Source organism: Crinia signifera, chromosome 6 (assembly GCF_055691185.1).
Source record: "Crinia signifera chromosome 6, ASM5569118v1, whole genome shotgun sequence".
In the NCBI taxonomy this organism is placed as follows: domain Eukaryota; kingdom Metazoa; phylum Chordata; class Amphibia; order Anura; family Myobatrachidae; genus Crinia; species Crinia signifera.
This window is the reverse complement of record NC_139222.1, coordinates 256,196,758-256,216,886: the sequence shown is the minus strand read 5'-3', so window position 1 is coordinate 256,216,886 and position 20,129 is coordinate 256,196,758. Positions and strand designations below refer to the sequence as shown.

General features: G+C 40.0%; 1 protein-coding gene across 1 annotated transcript in view; it reads left to right on the top strand.

Annotated features, from left to right (window-relative positions):
* Positions 1 to 18,072, top strand: part of LOC146009233 (alpha-1-inhibitor 3-like) — a 127,888-nt gene extending 109,816 nt beyond the window's left edge. Inside the window, exons 30-37 of the mRNA XM_083149394.1 lie at positions 646 to 861; positions 7,891 to 8,015; positions 9,529 to 9,619; positions 11,438 to 11,506; positions 14,064 to 14,166; positions 14,927 to 14,968; positions 17,008 to 17,142; positions 17,885 to 18,072. Of these exons, the coding sequence (XP_083005520.1) occupies positions 646 to 861; positions 7,891 to 8,015; positions 9,529 to 9,619; positions 11,438 to 11,506; positions 14,064 to 14,166; positions 14,927 to 14,968; positions 17,008 to 17,142; positions 17,885 to 17,913 (810 nt within the window). The 3' untranslated portion in view covers positions 17,914 to 18,072. The remainder of the gene's footprint in view (positions 1 to 645; positions 862 to 7,890; positions 8,016 to 9,528; positions 9,620 to 11,437; positions 11,507 to 14,063; positions 14,167 to 14,926; positions 14,969 to 17,007; positions 17,143 to 17,884) is intronic.
* Positions 18,073 to 20,129: the final 2,057 nt, after the last annotated feature.

The following is a 20,129-nucleotide window of genomic DNA, read 5'->3' as shown; positions in this document are numbered from 1 at the left end:
ACAAGGCAGTGAGAAGCATTATCTATAGCGCGACGTACGTTACATATAAATATAATAAACTTATAAGATATCTCTTTCCGGTACACTGTTTTGGGAGATTTACACACTCCCCGTACAGCAGCTTTGGCCCTGCCTATGGTTCTTTCTCTATTTTGAAAACCCCAAATCAAGAAAATGCAACTTGTTGAAAATATCCCAAACTCAGGAATTGGTGAATTGCATGAGTAAGTTGCAGATGTATGGGACTGTGCTTAACATTTCAGATGAATTGTAATAAAATAGTATTTAAAAAAATTAGAACAATTAATTTCAAAACAGTCTTTATGGTGCCTAGAGTGTGTTATTGTAATTTATATGTTATTCAAAAACTAGAAAAGAGTACAGTAGTATTAAAATATCTATATAAAATATCTTTATATCTACATAAAAAGCTGTATTATTGTACTGTAGGTAACATACGTAAAATTGTAAAATTAACCAAGATCATTATCCAAATTTAGAAAGTATGTTAACAATGTGATCAGAGTAAAAACCTCCTATTATGTGCAACATACTTATCAAAAATGAAGATCACAAAAGCGTAATTAATTTCATAGGTCTATGCTCTTTATTTTTAAAATAAAAATAATGAACTTTGTTTTGTAGGACTCTACAATGTCTATTCAAGCTCTGGCTAAATATGCCCTAGCCACACAGCACAAGAAGGGAGATGCAACAGTGACAGTTGAGTCAAAGTCAGGGTTCCACAAAGAAATTCATGTGGACAAAGATCATAGTGGTCTTCTGCAGATCGTAGACCTGCCGGAAATCCCTGGGGAATATACAGTAACTGCCACTGGAAAAGGCTGTGTCTATTTACAAGTAAGTAGAAGATTGTCTAGCCAGATCAATGAAAACTGTATTGGTCATATTGGTCTCTATTGGTCTATCTATAAAGGCTCATCGGGTTCTGGATGCGACAAAGAAAAATCTTCATGATGATGTATTTTTTTAAACTTTCTTTACAATTTGGTCAATAAGGTTCTTATTTGGTATTAAAATTAGATTAGTGGCACTGGTGCATTCTTGGTATTCTTAGGGGTCGTTCCTATTAGTGCCGAAGGGTGCAAAGGCACCAGAATTAAGCCAATCTTGCACCCTACACAGGGCCGAATTTGCTTAAAATTGCTCGCAACCCTATGGAGGTGCAAGGACTTTTAAGCAAATTCAGTTTTCTGTAAAGTGCGCCCGGTGCTATGATGATTTGCGAGTGTGCAGGCAGAACCCACACAGCGTTTCTGTGGCAGTATGACATTAATCCAGATTAGGTTCAGATATGGATGGTGCACATTGAGTGGTGGAATCACCAGAGTGCCACCACTATAAGGGTGACTTTATGAACTGTATTCTAGGGCACCACAAACAAACTGAATCCTTGTATTTATTACTAATATCATTTCTATGATTTCTAATACCTACATTTTGTATTTGGTGGACATGACACATTTAATGAGATTTTCATATTACAGGTATTAGTGAGTCTGTGACATACAGTATGATACATAATATTATGAAGTTATTAAGTTTTTTATTTATTCATAAAACAGGACAAACCTATTTGTTTGATATTGTTGTAAGAGAACAATTTAGGATAATCCCATTGTATATATTTATATGAAAAAAAAACGTGCAATACAAATTCACTTGGCACTCAAAGGGTTAAGTACTTCCCTGAAAAATGGCATTATTATTTAAAACGGTTGCCTAGGAATGTCTTCTATAGGTTATATGCAGACATGACAGGATATTCTGTTGATTGATTGACACACACCTACTGTATATCACTTTCAAGTATTAACCCTTTGAGTGCCAAGTGAATTTGACAAATTAGGTGTGAAAATTGCAGAGAAAACATTCATTCATCATAATGACCTGTAATGGTTACCTTTTATAGGAAACAATCTTTTTTTTACACAACATTTTTTATTTGAATTTATATAGGAAATGTGAGAGATGCCGGCATTTTTAGTGCATATTTTGCGCCTCTCTCACAGATGTTGGCAATCAAAGGGCCATGATATTAAAAGTCTGTTGCTGTTGTAATGTTTTTTTTTTTTTACAGGTTGAATAGTTTTATAGTTCAGGCAGTTGGATTGAAAGAATACGTGGGGCGCTTAGTTATACAACCAGTCACAGTTATAATAAAACCAAATTATTGCTGCCACAAATCACAGAATAAGGAGTTGGATTGCACTTTTCTTTGAACCAAATACATTTAGAGGGAGTTTTATTGGATATTGGTTACATTAACTATAAATATAATTAAATATTTACGTTCCCTGCAAGAACAAAAAAGTAATTTTGCACCCAACTCTGTTAATGACTGTTCTGCATCTAGTTGACCAGGGAATCCATTTCTGTGGCTAAACCGTTTTTTTTTTATATACTGTACTTCTTCATTCAATCGTTCACAATGTTAGAATAATAATTTATATACATACATTGTGGTTTACATTGTAAAACATATAGAGTATATACTGTATAATTGCCTTAATTATTATTTTTTTCTTTTTTTAATGGTGTTAATACAGAATGATTATACAATTGCATTTTTAAATATATTATTGTTTAGATGAATTTCATAATATTGTGTGCAATATGAGTTATCATTTATAAAATGTTTTATTTACTTTTATATATGTTAATGGTGATTTTGGATGTTTTTGAGTTACAAAAAAATAGCAAAATTGGTTGTAAAAAAAATATATATATATTTTCAAAATGAACGAAAAATATAGTGGGGCAAAAAAGTATTTGTACAGCCACCGATTATGCAAGTTGACCCACTTAAAAAGATGAGAGGGTCTGCAATTTCCATCATAGGTACACCAACTGCGAGAGACAGAATACGGAGAAAAAATACTGGAAACCACATTGTATGATTTTTAAACAATGTATTTGTATATTCCTGGGGAAAATAAATATTTGGACAATCAAAAAATTAAACTCAGCAAATAGAGGATAGATGGGTGACCCTGGTATCGATTTACACTCCCAAAACGGGTCAAGTGACCTTTCTTAGGAAATTATGTACAAAAATGCAAGGAATAAAAAAAGGAGCACTTATAATGATGGGTACTAGGGCACATATAGAGGAGACCATCAAGACTTACTTACATGTAAATCTCCTAACAGATACATCTATAACAACAAATTGGTGCGCGTTTAAAGCAGTAGTGAGAGGGGCAGCAATACGAGCTGGAGCAAGATACAAACGACAATACGAACAAAAACAAAAGGATCTAGAGGCTAGAATTAAAGAATTAGAAATACAAAACCAGGAAAAACCATCTAGAGCTTTGAGTAAGGACCTCTCGGAAACGAGAGCGAAACTTCAAAAGCACCTTTTAGAAAGAGCACAGACTATGGTAAATAGAACAAAACAGAAGTTTTATCTAATGGGAAATAGAGTGGGTAAGATGTTAGCACGCAAACTTAGGGCACAACAAGCTAGGCATAGAATTAAATAGATAAAGACGTCCAATAATGTAAAAATAATAGACCCAGCAAAGATAGCCCAACAATTTGCCGCATTCTATTCACAACTATATAATCTAGCGTCAGATACAACAGTTCAGACACCAACTACACAAACTATAGACTCCTTTTTACATAATTTGAAGTTACCCTCAATTACGGCAGACCAATTAACAGAGTTAAATGCGCCTTGGACAGCTTCAGAGATAAAGGGAGTGATTAAACATCTCCCAAAAGGAAAAGCCCCAGGTCCAGATGAAATTTTGAATGATTTCTACCGGACATTTGAGGATCTTTTGGTCCCAAGACTGCGTGGTCTGTATGAGTCAGTGTCGGACCAGGGTACTTTTCCGACTGAAATTCTGGAATCACAAGTTGTGACAATACCTAAAGGGGGAAAGACCCAACATCTTGTAGCAATTATAGACAAATTGCACTCCTAATGGAGATATGAAGATCCCTGCTTCCGGGACTGATCCATGCAGACCAAGTGGGCTTTATAGGGGGTAGACAGGCCTCAGATAACACCAGAAGGGTCTTGAATGTGCTGGGTAGTAGTGAGATTCTAGGAACCGATTTTATGCTGCTTTCTCTGGACGCAGAGAAAGCCTTCGATAGACTGAACTGGACATATATGAGAGCCGTATTGGAAAAATTTGGTTTGGCGATGTCCTTTATGGCTTTATACTCTGCACCATCAGCGAGGGTATTTAGTAATGGGTTCCTGTCTGAACCATTTTCCCTAACCAACGGAACGTGTCAAGGCTGTCCTCTCTCTCAATTAATTTTTGTTCTGTCTATCGAACCCCTAGCTAACAAAAGAAGAAACGATAGAGCCTTCCCAGGTATAAAGATAGGGAAATGTGAGAACAAATTGTGTCTCTTTGCAGATGACATAATGCTTTTTGTGAAAGACCCACAGCACTCCTTAGAAAGCTTACACAATACCCTGGATGAATATTGAAAGGTATCATTTTATAAACTTAACACAAATTAAACGGAAGCTTTACCCATCAATATACCAGACAGGCAGCTAGTGGCCTTGAAGGCAACATATCACTACCAGTGGAAGACTAAGGTGATTTCATATCTAGGCATTAATATTTTCCCTAACTCAAAGTCAATATTTGAACAAAATTGGCCAAAATTGATTGAGAATATTTCATCTCTCACTAAATCATGGATAGTTTACAAAGTATCATGGCTAGGCAGATTAGCGGCATTTAAAATGATGGTACTCCCTAAGCTAATGTATCTTTTCCGGACAATTCCATACACTGTTCCCCATAAATATATGGTAAAATGTCAGACACTGATGATGAATTATATCAGGAAGAACCACCCACCCAGATTAGCAAGAACACGTATGATAATGCCAAAACATAGAGGGGGTGGCTCTCCCAGACTTGGATAGATATAGGGAAGCATGTGCCCTAACCCAAATGCAGGAATTGTTCAAAGAACCCTCCACGAGTATCTGGGCAAAAATAGAACAAGACACATGGCGGAGACCTTCCCTAAAAAATCTCATATGAGTCCCACAAGCGATGAGACCAAGTATGGCACATATGTTACCTACGGTTATAGATACGCTAAAAGTCTGGGACAAAACTAAATCAAAGATCCCCTCACTTATTTCAACATTAAGTATATCACTAGAAACCCTTAAAGCTATGATTCCAAACTTGAATATTTCAAACTGGACAGCAGTGGGCTTGAGGGAATTAGGAGATATATTTAAGGGAGTAAGGCTTATAACATTTAAAGACCTAATTACCCGGTATGATCTGCATAAGTCAGAATTTTTTCAATATATGCAATTACAGAACTGGATACGTAAAGTGAAATGTCAGCTGGATCGATTAGACTATCCGCCAACTGCACTTACGACCCAACTGAATAAATTGGGAACAAGGGGAGGTATCTCAAAATGGTATAAGCTCCTGATCGAAGCACCCCAAATCTTTAGAACGACAGCCCAACAAAAATGGAAAAAAGATATGAAAATCTATTTATCCGATAAACAATGGGAAACAATATATACTACAGCCTTTAACATGTTTAAATGCATGATCAATACAGATGTAGGTAAAACTACTAAACAGATTATATTTAACCCCGGACAAATTGCACCTATTCTGGGCCACAAGCTCACAATTCTGTTGAAGGGAGTGTGGGGAAGTTGGAAACATCTACCACGTATTATGGCTCTGCCCAAAGATACAGCAATACTGGAGAGAGGTGTTTGAGCTCATAAATAGAGTATTGGGTCAGGTAGTAGCCCCCTCCCCACAAATGTCCTTGATGCATATGTACCCAAAAGAAGTAGCGAGGAACCGTCAATATGTATTAGGCCAGATATGTATAGCAGCACGAGCAGCCCTCGCACAATGTTGGGAACAAACCACCCCTCCACATATCCAAAAAGTGATCTTGAGGGTCCAATCCCAATATATAATGGAAACAGAAAACACACTGGGGATCGTACCCTCTGGATCACTACAGAGGAAATGGAGCGTGTGGCACAATTATATCATAGAATAGGAAGGCGGAACTTAGACTAGATAGACCAGAAGTAAGGGGAATTACCCTATAACATAAAACATAAAATGGAATAAAGAAACGAAAATTAGTACTTAAAATCAAAGGATGTGTAACCATTATTGTAATATATACCCCTGGAATGTACCCTCTCCTTTTTTTTTTCTGTATCCCTAAAAATTTGTCTTGTTCTTTTTTTTTTTTTTTTCATGTATTGTAATGATTTATATATATTTAAAAAAAAAAACGCAATAAAGAAACTAAAGTGAAAAAAAAAAGTTAAACTCAATACTTTGTAGTACAACCTCGGTTGGCAGGTACAGAGGTCAAATGTTTCCTGTAGTTCTTGCACACGCTGTAGCATGTATTTTGGCCTACTCTTCCATGCAGATCTTCTCTAGATCGGTCATATTTTCTGACTGTTGCCAGGCAACACGGACTTTCAACTCCCTCCACAGATTTTCTATTGAGTTGGGGTATGGAGAATGGCTAGGTCACTCCAGGACCTTGAAATGCTTCTTACGGAGCCACTCCATAGTTGCCCGACTGGTGTGTTTAGGGTCATTGTCATGCTGGAAGACCCAGCCACGTTCCATCTTCAATGTTCTTACTGAGGGAAGGAGGTTTTTGGCCAAATTCTCACAATACATGGTCCCATTCATCCTCTCCTTAACCCTTTGCAGTCCAATTTTTTATTTATTTTATTCAAATCAAACAGTCTGATTTAAATGTGTAAATTAATTGGAATTTTTTTTTCACAAGTGCTCTACATTGAATGTTGAATGATGTTAATGTTCTTATTTTAAAGTGGCTCACCACTGGATCTGCTACTACCGCTAGGGCTGTTGAGCAGCCCCAAAGCATGATGTTTCCACCTTCATGCTTCACAGTGGGTATGGTGTTTTTGAGATGCCACTCATCATTCTTCTCCACGGCGAGTGGAGTTTAAACCAAAAAGTTCTATTTTGCTTTAATCTGAACCCACATGACATTCTTCTAATCCTCTGGATCATCCAGATGGTGACGGGCAAACTTTAGACAAGCCTGGACATGTGCTGACTTAAACAAGGGGGACTTTTGGGCGCTGCAGGATTTCAATCCATGACGATGTAGTGTGTTACTAATGGTAACCTTTGTGACTGTGGTCCCAGCTCTCTTGAAGTCATTGACAAGGTCCCGCCTGTGTAGTTCTGGGCTGATTCCTCACCGTTCTCAAGATCATTGATACCCCACGAGGTGAGATCTTGCATGGAGTCCCAGGTTGAGAGAGATTGTCAGTGATCTTGCATTTCTTCCATTTTTTTTATACTTGCGCCAACAGTTGAACTCTTCCCTAATCCCAGCCTTGTGCAGCTCTACAATTTGGTTCCTGGTGTCCTTAGACAGCTCTCTGGTCTTGGCCAGAGTGGAGAGGTTGCTGTCTGACTCTTTGAGGGTGTGGACAGGTGTCTTTTATACAGATAACCAGTTCAAACAGGTGACATTAATACAGGTAACAAGTGGAGAATAGAAGAGTTTCTTAAAGAAGAAGTAACAGGTCTGTGAGAGCCAAAAATGTTGCTGGTTGGCAGGTGTCCATATATTTATTTTCCGCAAGAATATATAAATAAATTGTTTAAAAATCATACAATGTGATTTCCACATTCTGTCTCTCACAGTTGAAGTGTACCTATGATGGAAATTGCAGACCTCTCATTTTTTTAAGTGGGTCAACTTGCACAATCGGTAGCTGTACAAATACTTTTTTGCGCCACTGTATATGATTTGAACATAACTGGATGTGATATGTTTAATAGCCGTATTGTTGTTGATACAATATTTATTTGCCTGCAGTCACATGTGCATTATCACAGTATTCCTGACCATTCGGATGACCACTTTTCCGTCAATGTCAGCACCCAACCAGCAGTCTGTACCCATGAAGGACAAAAACAGTTTGAACTTCATGTGGATGTCAGGTAAGAATAACACTGTAAAAGCTGAATCCATTGCCACATCTGCTTTTACTTTAATATACTGTATTTGAAAGTCTCTAGAGAAATACAAATTATAAGACAATTTCTTGAATTTAAAACAGGACAAATGTGATCAAATAAGTGCTACTGTCTTCAGGCTACAGTGGCCAGAAATAATGCTTTCTTATTTCCTGGCCGCATATAGGGGGTTATTCTGGTTGATGCGCTCAGATGCAAATTCTCATCCTTGCAAGTCAACCAGATCCCGCCTTGCAAAATGGTGTTACGCCGGCCCACCATTCACAAGGCATGTTCTTTCAGACAGCATGCAACTGGATGTTTCACATAAACATCCATTCACATGCCACTGGGACCCTCCCACATCTTTCAATGGTCGCTGACCATCGAAAGATGTGGAAGGTGAACGCATATGTACAGTTGCTCTGAGCAACCGTGCAAATGCATGGATGCTCAGGGGGAAGTGGATGGGCAGCTGACATCTGGTGGTCAGCTGCTCGCCCCCCGCATACCCGTCACGGCTCATTAGCAATAGATCGCCCAGCATTTTCATGGGAATGTCCGCCCAGCATTCTCATGGGAACGTCCATGAAATGCTGGACGTTCCCATATGATAATGGGCTACCCCACACCCCCCACGTCCAGCGGCCACAAGGTTGTTCACCGTGGCCGCACGCACCAAGCACATGCGCAGAAATTTGCTAAGCCAAAACACTGGCCGCGTGTGAACGCAGAAGGCCTTACGAATGGACCTGAATAAGGTCAATATTCTCTGTGGTTGTGATAAGCAACTAAATTCAGGACCTTTCTGCTTTGATGGCATTAGTCCATTGTATCACCCTTTTATGATAAGATGTTGAAAGACTAATCCCATAGCATTTATATATTTTCATGTTTTATATATTTTAATAAATGTAATACATTTATGTACTATTACATCTTCTCCCGTTGGTTTGGGCATTTTGGCTACCTTCCATATACTGTACATCTGGTTAGACGATATAGCACCAGTCCACTTTCCATTTCCTGCCCACTATTGCTCATATTGGTTTGAAGGTTCTGGAAAAGCTGGGGGCAGCTGCTTTTTGTCTATATTTATATGGTAACTTTTACTTGTTTTGATGGAGAAAAGATGATGTAAGAGTGTCATGGGCAGGAAGGTGTAGTGACATAGATGTTGAGATACTTTAGGAGAGGAGAAGAGTGTTTTACGACCATCGACTTATATGAAAGTTACTATTAACTGTATTCTGAGTCGGTGAAAAATGTTTGGGGATGGGGGTGAGGGGCAGGAATGGAGTGGAGACTGACACAATACCTCAAGTTACTAAAATTAGATAAGAAACTTTATTAAGAATATACAGTATTTAGGTGGAGAGAGGTGACACAAAGGAAGACCAGAGTTGAATAGGTCACAATAGTCCAAGATTGACCATTTTTGGTACATTTTACTAAGAAACCTGGAGCTCCCTCACTTTAACTTTCCATCCTGTTCTAGATACACAGGAAAGCGGGAGGAGACTAACATGGCACTGGTTGTGGTGGAGTTTCTGTCAGGATTTGTGCCTGATAAGAAGAGTATTAAAAAGGTAGGAAATGACATTTAATAAACTATTATATAGCTCTTCAAATGTTGTACTGTGGGCATGCAAAGTTAGAATTAATTCTGTGTTTTGGTGAAACTGGAACCAAGTCTGACAGCATTGGCAAATGAAGGAAACCGGGCTATCATGGGCATATTTTTGAATTATTGAGCTTTATGCACAAAATCATGGAAAGACAGTCCAGGCCTTCAATGCACAAAGATGAAATACTAGCTAGTGTGATCCATTTATCTGTTGGTTTGCATACCTCCTAACTTCTGATTCAATGAAATAGGGACACTCCGTCCGAAAAGGGGGCGGGGCGTATGCAAATGAGGGCGCGGCTTATGCTAATCAGCCTTGACCTCATTTTCATGCGAGAATAGACGCTGTGCGCATGCGCACAGCGTCTATTCTATTAGATTGGGGGGTCTCCCAACTGCCACCCCCGCAGCGGGACAATGCCTGCCGCGGGTGGGACAGCGGGACAGGACCCGAAATCGGGACTGTCCCGCTGTAATCGTGACAGTTGGGAGGTATGGGTTTGGGACTACCCACACTTTTGTCCATGTGTCATTATCAGACCATAAATGTGCATGAGGCCATTGCCAGGGAAGGATCCTACAGATACCCTACTGGTAAATATTGTGATCTATAGGCTATAATGTCTATCACCATCTGAAATCTGGAAGATGGTATTCCAGATGTGTCCATATGCAGCCCCTTCCTGTGTGCCAGGTCCTGAGAGACCGTGCTAGAACTGGGCATCTGTTTTGTGTCTATTTGGTGAAAAATAAATGCATGTGTCACAACACAATGCAAGTAGGACACACAGGGAGACTGTGCTGGTTAATTTGATTTGCAACACTTGTATATCTGTGTGAGACTCTGCCTCTGAATCTGTATACCATATAGAACTAGCAGCTTCTTTTCAATGCAAAATCTGTTCTCCTTTGTATACAGGCTCAGTCAACCACACAATATACTGTACAAGTGTCAATATTCATATTAATCAGCACATTCTCATTATGTGTCATATTTACTAAGATGCATTTTCAGCAAAACAAAGAAGCCCAGTGCTGGCATTTGCACAAGACCTGGCTAGTCACTCGCACCAGCAGTGGCGTAACAATAGCTCTGCAGACCCCACGGTAGCAGGGAGGTGCTGTGTAAGTGCGGGCATCGGGGGTCTGCGAGGCTATTGTAACGCCGCGCGCTGCGTCTGTGCTGCGGCCGGTACTTGCAGCTTTACTTGTCTGCGCTCTAGTCCCGGCTCCCCTCCTGGCTTCTGCTGCTTTGGAAATGGACAGAACATCATAAAATGTCCGCCCCCATAAAGCAGACAGTTATCTGAAACTGTGCTGTATGGGGGTGGACATTTTGTGATGGTCCATTTTTCATAGAAGCAGAAGACCGGAGGGGAGCTGGACTGCACCGCAGACAAGATCTGCGGGTCCCTGCTGCTGGGAGGAGGGGTAAGGCACGGGGGCATGGGCGGAGCGCTGCCAAATTTCCGGTGGGGGGGGGGGGCACTTATATCATAGTTACACCACTGCATGCCAGGCATCTCTTACTGCGTGGCATGCTAAAGCTAGATGTAGGAGGATACTTGTCATTTTGGCAGCCCCCTTAGAACGGCAGCCCCCCATATTTCCAATCAAATATGTGTATCACAGCAGATATTGTTATTGATTTTATCAGTCCCGGGTCCCACAATTTCTTATGGCAGCCCTGTGTGTGTGTGTGTGTGTATGTATACTGTATGTATATAAAATAATGCTGCAAATATTTTGAAGATCCATGTTGTTGTTTTACTTCCTGCAGTTGGAGAAAAATCCTTTAGTGAAAAGAACAGAGGTGTCAGAAAGTAATGTCACCATTTACTTAGACAAGGTATGGAATGTATTATTTGATTTTAATTTTGGGCTGTATTTACGCATAAAATAATCTGTTTCCATGGAAATAATTCAGCTACAAATCCATAAAATATAAGTAGTGTAGTGATTCTATGAAATGTTCATTTGTCGCAACCCCCCCCCCCATAAACTTGCCTTATACACATGCTACATTGGGATATGCCGGAGTAGATATTGACAATAACAGTGTATGAAGTCTGTGAAAGGATCAGATCTATATGCATGCATACATATACCTTAAGAAGAAGATTGATAACATACGATATGAGATGGAATGCTCCTCCACAGCCAGTGACCTACTCCTTTCCTTACATGAGCCCTCTGGCACGTTTTCCTCATTTGAGCTCACAAATGACGAAGAAGTATCAAAACTTTTCTCATCCTCCTACTCCACTACCTCTCCTCTTGATATCCTGTACCCTCAAAAGTCAGTCAAATTCTTTCTCCTGTGCTCATCCCACACTTTACTAAAATCTGCAATCTCTCTCTCTTGCTACAGGTATCTTGCCTTCTCTTTTCAAACATGTCTCTTTTCAAACATGCAAACATGCATGAAAAGACACAATTCTGACCCTAACTCTCTCTCTAACTACCGTCCTATATCTCAGCTCACATCTACTCGAGAGACTTGTCTACTCTTGTCTCACACACTTTCTTAACTCTCACAACTTATTGGATCCACTTCAGTCCTAACACTCCACAGAGACAGCACTGACTAAAGTAGTGAATGATCTGGTCACTGCTAGATCTAAAGGCCATTCCTCATTACTCATTTTTCTAGATCTCTCTGCTGCATTTGACACTGTTGACCACTCTCTCCTCATACGAACACTACACTACACTACATAGGCCTTAATGATACAGCTCTTTCCTGGTTCTCATCCTACCTATCTGATCGCTCTTTCAGGGTTCGCTTCTCTGATACCACCTCCTCTTCACTACCTCTGTCAGTTGGATTACCGCAAGACTCAGTTTTAGGTCCTCTGCTCTTCTCAATATATACCTCATCTCTTGGCAAACTAATCAGCTCTTTCGGATTCCAGTATCACTTATATGCAGATGACATTCAAATCTGTCTATCAACCCCAGAGTTGTCACCAGTGATTTTGGCCGTGTCTCTGAATGCCTATCTGCAATCTCATCTTGGATGTCTTCTTGCTACCTCAAACTTAACAATTCCAAAACTGAATTAATTATATTCCCACCAGCCTGGAGCAGATAGCATCCTAATATCTATATAACTGTCGACAACGCGACAATCTACCCTACCCCTCAAGCTTGATGCCTAGGATATGACCCTATCTTACACACAACTCTTCTAAAATGCTAATCCACGCACACTCATTATCTCTCACATTGATTATTGCTATAGTCTCCTCGTTGGTATTCGAAACAAAAGACTCTCGCCACTGCAATCTATTTTTAACGATGCAGCGAGGCTGATCTTCCTAACCAGATGTACATCGCCTGCTGATTCGCTCTGCCAGTCCCTCCATTGGTTGCCCTTATTCTACCGTATTCAATACAACATATTTCTACTCACAAATAAAGCTATTAACCAAACCACACCAACCTATATCACCTCAATTATCGCAAAATATCTCACAACTCCCTTTCTCCACTCTGCACAAGATCTGCATCTCTCTTCTGCATGGATCACCAGCTCCCATTCACTGTTACAGAACTTTCATCGGGCTGCTCTCATCCTATGGAATGCCCTTCCATGCACAATTACACTTTCATGAAGCCTCCAAACGTTCAAGCATTCCCTGAAAACTTACCTCTTCAGGCAAGCCTATTATATTTAAGTACCACACGCATAACCCTCTGAGGCACTTATGTATTATATAGCTTCCCTTCTGGACTTGTAACTTGGTGGGACTGCTATGCTATTACTGGTGTCTGTCCTTGTGTTTCCCCCCTATATCCCTATAGATTGTAAGCTTGCAGCAGGGCTCTCCTACCTCCAAGTCTGTCTGTCGTTACCCAGTTTTGTTCTTTCAGTGTTTATTTATTTATTTATTTACAGTTTCTTATGTTGTCATCAGTTGTAAAGCGCAATGAAATCTGCTGCGCTATATAAGAAACTGTAAATAATAATAATAATAATAATAATAATAATACATATGGAAACCATTCTGCCTTGTACTCAGTTTCATAGATAAGTTGCATGAATTTAATAGCAAGCAGGAGAGTACTGTAGCATATTTGGCAAATAAAGATGATATTGATGACTGAGGTTTGGGGTTCCACATTCGCATGCAAATCCAAGCTGCTCCATAAACAGACCTTTACATGATTCCATATACTCTATACAAGCTATCTCTTTTGTAGTAGTGTACTTTATAAAGTATCAAAATGTGAACTTGTTCCATGTCTCCCCTCTGGGTACTCTGATTCACAAAGGTGCCATTAGGTCAGACATGGGCCCACACATAATGGCCATACAGATCCACCCAGGCATTTTACGACATTTGCCCTTCGCATTTTTGGTTCCCAGATTACCTTCAGTGACTTGCTCTGTTCATCCACAGCTCACTCACACAGATGAACACTTTGTTCTTGTGCTCAATGAAGAAACACACGTGAAAAATCTGCACCCGGCAAATGTTGCAGTTTATGACTATTATGTTCCAGGTAGGTAGAAATACACACGTAACATACATGTATTTATTGTTTAAATTGTGGATAAAGTAATGTTTCTGAAGCTTGACTTATCTTTTACCAGGGGTATGTGTTCTTGTAATAGGCTGGTTTGTTTGCATGTTTATCTTGAGGAAGTTATTTCTGAAACCCTTTTATGTTTAATTACTTTGGTTTACTCTGCTAAAATTCATAGGTAGTAATATTAATTATACAGAAGGGAAGATGGGTGCTAAAAGTTTTGGACATTCAGAATTTTGACATGGATGTTAGATCAACATGTCACATGCTGACCTTCACATTGTTGATATTTTGAAAGGGGGCATATCAAGCATGTCCATTCCAAAGGTGACTTTGCCTAATCCTACTGTTAACCCTAACTCTAATCCTATCCCTAAACCTATCCCGAAACTTCACTAGTCAGAACTGTAAACCTAACCCTAATCCTAATTTTAGCATTAACCCGAACTCCTATCCTAAACCTAACCCGATATGTAACCCTAGCCCAGACATTAAATTAACCCTAATCCTATCTTTAACCTAAATCTAAACCTACTGTGTCCCTAATATGTTTAAAGTTATTTAAAAAATGGCTGTTAAAATTCTATTGTCAACACTCGCAATAGTGACATGAAGTTTTGTGGATGTTGACACATGTTGAGGTTCTGAATGTCAGTATTATGAATGAATACCAAGGATATTTCTATTAACACATTTCTCCATTAGGTATAATGTCTTGTCTTTTCTGTTCTAGATGTACACGATGTAGAAGAGTATAACTCTCCCTGCAATGCAAGTAAGGACACTCTACATATCTCAATGTAGTGATTTTACCTGTACTGAAGATAGTTTTAGAGATGTATAATTTTCACATTGAGTTGATACAGAATTCACCAGTGATTGTGATTCCCAAAACACTTATTATTGGGTATAGAAGTACAGTATGTCACTGTTGTTTTTGGCAGATGAAGATTTACAATTAGGGCCATATCCTATTAGCAGCAGTGCTACCCCCCTGCTAATAGGTTAGTCCCAGGATAGCCTATTAGGTCCTGAAGCCAGAATCCCTTCTCTCAATACCCGCTGTAATTGGGTATTGTGCTTTGCGTGCCTGAGGCAGTAATGGGGCTTCAGAATGGCAAAAGGATGTAAGGATGCTCTGTGTGTGTGATCAGTTGGCTGCTAGAGAGAAGACGTTGGTACATACAGTAGGTCCTGATTCAGAGATCTTGGAATCAGGAGAACTGCGAATGTCAATCATGCCGTGGCTTGAGGAATCCGCAAGTGAACATACAGACGAGGGGTTGAAAATGCGCATGCGCAGTCCTCCCTCCATTGGAGATGCAGGTTAGAATACATCTCTGAATAAGGACTTATCTACCAACAACTTATTTCTAGCAGATTGCGCTTCATTAAATTTATCCCTATGGAACATATTTATTAATATTTGGGTTTCAGAACCTATATTTGTATTTGCAGCAATACAAAAAAAAAAAACATTCAATTTGATGTAGTAACACTCAAACAGACTAAACAGAGAAAACCAATGGGGTGCAAATATTGACCAAATGATTATAAATTATTTTAGAATTAATAACCAATTTATATTGATTGGATGGAAACTAATGGTGGCTGCTCCCAATGGCAAACTGGAAGTTGCTTAATAAACACTAAACGGACAGGTTAGATATAAATACAGAGATTTTACCTCTATGCATATACTGTACCTCAGAGAGCGCCACACAATTGGATGGATAATTAGTATAAAATGTATTAATTCGCTTATATAAGCAATGTAAATTACATAAAAATAATACACATAACCAAAATTTCTATACCATGGGGCATGTATGAATTTACATGTTTATATTTTAATGTATGTGTATTATTTTTATGTAATGTACATTGTTTATATAAGCTAATTAATATTTTTTTTTACTAATTATCCATCCAATTGTGTGGCGCTATGCATAGAAGTAAAATCTCTGTATTTATATCTAGCCTGTCCTTTTAATTTGATGAAGTTACATGCGGGGACGGATACTTAAAAAATATTTTGGAGGAACCATCGGTACTTGTGTAGTTTCACGGCGGCACTGTTCTGCGCTCCTCCCGGGTTCTCAGAGAAAACCGTTAGCTACGCTGTCAGTGGAAGTGGTCCATTAGTTATCACTGTGCATATGGACTGCTAGACTGCTATGTAGTGAAAAGCACCCATTTTGTAGCTACCCAATGTAAAGAACAGGACGCATTTCCCAGTGCTCCATGTCACATACTGGCAAATGCCTCCATTTCAAACCCCCCACTATCCATGTCAGCCCGAAGCATGGCGATTGCAGCGAGCCCTGCGAGGGGATGCGGTAGGAGTCCTCCTGACCTGTTCAAACCCCCACTATCCATGTCGGTGTGGAGTTGATTTTATAAAGTGTGGCGTGAAACTACACAAGTACCGAACCATCTCCTAGCATTTATTTTCTGTAGAATGTAACCCATAAGCTACAGAGGCTAATGCCATCTTCAGATGACGTAAGCTGTCGGGGCCAAACTCCAAGCTTGGTAAACCTGGCAGCTTTCCAGCCCCCATAGAAACCATTAGGAGCTGTGCCTGCTCTGAGGAATGGAGGGGCTCTGGCATATTTGGAGATATCTGCTGCAATTCCTCCTTCACACATTAGTGGTGATACTTGATGTTAGCTGGTATCCACCACATATAAATAAATAAGCCCATTTTTGTACATTATCAAAACAATAAACTGAATATATGACTTGTAAATAGTATTTGTGATGTTCCAATACTTTTATATTAGCAATGACCACTGCATGTATCTCTCCCAGTGAAAGGTCACTGCAAAGTCGGTGTCTCCGAGAGGGCAGATTGTGGGCATCCAGGTATTACCAGGGAGCAGTGTGAACAGAAAGGCTGCTGCTACGATTCCAGCATTTCTCAGTCCAAGTGGTGTTTCTTCCAAGGTTTGTCTATAACTTAGACCTGGCTAAGATCACTTTTGGGGAGGTGAGTGAACCGAGGCCCTAGTCAGGTCTTACCTCAAGTTCGGAACTTAGATGTAAAAACTGAATTTTGGGTTTGGATCGCATGTAAGTCCCTCTCATTATTTCAGGTGACATTTCACACAAGAGAGTGTACTGTATGGTAAGGTGGGTGTAATTACTAGAAATGACTGGAAATTAGTGGTTTTGATGTTCCTAATACTGTAGTAATAAAAACGCATCTGTTACATGAGTTTCACTGTTTGCCACAATTTTTCTACATTTTTATAGAAACTTAAGATGGATACACACTATAAGATTATTTTTCCACTCTGGCTGGTTAAAAAGAAAATCTGTTAATATCTGGGAACAAATAACAATAAACTATTTGCTCCCAATAGCTAATTTGCTTAAGTTGGTTAAATCAAAATGCTTCAAACAATTTGTCTGAATGACCATTTTTGTCTGTTTTCCATGTTTGGAACAAATGGTCAATTGTCACTTGCTCCAAGGAAATACCACATTTTCTTTCCAACCAGTCAGATTAAAAATATAATCTTAGTGTGTATCCATTTTAAGATCCAAAACCAAACCCAAAAGACTTGGGTGGTTTTGCAAAAATAAAACATGTTGACGATTTAGAACAAAAACAAGGGTTTGCGCATCTTTGTCAATGTATTGTGCCCTTTTATAACATACTTGGATTTAACTCTTTCTGTCACAGGATTTGAAAAAGAAGAATCTCACGAATAAAGAATCGGTATCTGAAGACATCACACACTGTGTCCCCTGAGACAACCAGTACATACAGTCTACCCACAAGTAGCATACCGCATATAACTTCATCATGGACCCAGGCTAAAGGATACTGTTTCTTGTAATGCATCATCCAATAAACAATACACAGTGTCATTTTGTGTGTGATAAAGTTTATTAATTAAATACATATTCATTGTAATTATTATAAGTTGTCAAAACTAGGAAGCCCCAAGTTTATTTATTTATTATTTATAAACAGTTTCTTATATAGCGCATACATATTCTGCAACGCTTTTCAGAGAATATTTGAACATTCAAATCAGTCCGTGCCCCAGTGGAGCTTACAATCTATATTCCCTACTTCATGTACACACACACACAGACATTCTAGGGTTAATTTTGTTGGAAGCCAGTTAACCTACCTGTATATTTTTGGATTGTGGGAGGAATCTGGAGTATCCGAAGTAAACCCACGCAAGCATGGGGAGAATTTACAAACTCAGCAAAGTTAGGGTAATGGTGGGAATCGAACCCATGACCCTAGTGCTGTGAGGCAGTAATGCTAACCATTATACTGTCCATGCTGCCCTAGTTGGTACTCTTTACCTAGCACGGCGCCCATCGCGGGCATCGCGGCCATCAAATGCACTAAAAAACAGGTGCGACGCGATGCCCGCGATGCCCACGATTTCCCATAGGGAACAATGTTAAAAGTGTGATTGGACGCGATTTTACTGTTCAATGCCTCAATGCCCGCGATTTTTCCATAGGAAACAATGTTAAATGGGCCACAGAGCCCAAATAGTCCCCCTGAAGTCTGAAATGGCCCCCACAATTGTTAACGCCAACCACGATCAACGTGAACCCGAAGCGTGGCGAGCGCAGCGAGCCCACGAGGGGCGGCGGTACGCGTCCTCCGACCTTTTCATACCCCCATTATCCACGTCGGCGTGGAGTTGAGAATAGAATAGTGTGGCGAGCGCAGCGAGGGGACGCGGATACCTTCACAGGTAAACGCGTCCCTTCGCGGGCTTCACAGGTATCCGCGTCCGCTCGCCACACTTCGGGCTCGCCACACTATTCTATTCTCAACTCCACGCCGACGTGGATAGTGGGGGTATAAAAAGGTCGGAGGGTGGTATAAAAAGGTCGCCACGCTTCGGGTTCACGTTGATCGTGGGGTGGCGTTAACAATTGTGGGGTCCATTTCAGACTTCAGGGGGACTATTTGGGCTCTGTGGCCCATTTAACATTGTTTCCTATGGAAAAATCGCGGGCATTGAGGCATTGAACAGTAAAATCGCGTCCAATCACACTTTTAACATTAATCCCTATGGGAAATCGCGGGCATCGCGTCGCACCCATTTTTTTTAGTGCATGCGATGGCCACGATGCCCGCGATTTTTTACCCCCAATGACCGCGATGGACATCGTGGGCGCCGTGCTAGGTAAAGAGTACCCCCTAGTTATGCTAGATTAGGACAACTGCCTGTGATGTTGGTTACATCGGCACTCAAAAGGTAATAATAAAAATGTACTGTCACCAGCAAGTGTTCTTTCTGGGGTCTGGCACCAGGTAGCCCTCTGCTATTTTTATTTCATACTTCATTTCACATATGTATTTATCATGTACCTCTTAGACCAGGGGTCAGGGAACTTTTTTACCTTTTACCCTGAAATATATTTAGATATACTGTACCTTTCTTTTACCCACTTTGATTTGAAAGGAAAGAAATCATATAACTGTAATACACACTGTGCCCCTTAGAAATTGATGGTATATCCTGCTAGTAAAGTACACAGCCTGGCAGCCATTGATGATGATGATTACCATGTATGGCTGTATGTGGTACAAAATATGTACCACGTACAGCCATGCATGGTAATCATCATCATCATCATCAATGGCTGGCATGCTGTGTGTGGTATAGCCATTGATTATGTGACATCCTGCCAACTATTAGGGTCAGTATTACAAGATGATATAGTGACAGTCTGTGCAAATTTTTTTCCCTAGACTAGAGATGGGTATACCCTGACAGGAGCCTAGAACCAGGCAAAAAAACTCGGTGCCACACTGGCAGTACAGACTGCGTCCTACCAATAAGCAACTAGCAAGGAAGCGTGTTATACACAAGGGCCTGATGCACTGCACTGCATTAGGTGCTTGTACACTACAGTACTATAACACACATAGCCAGGCAGGCATG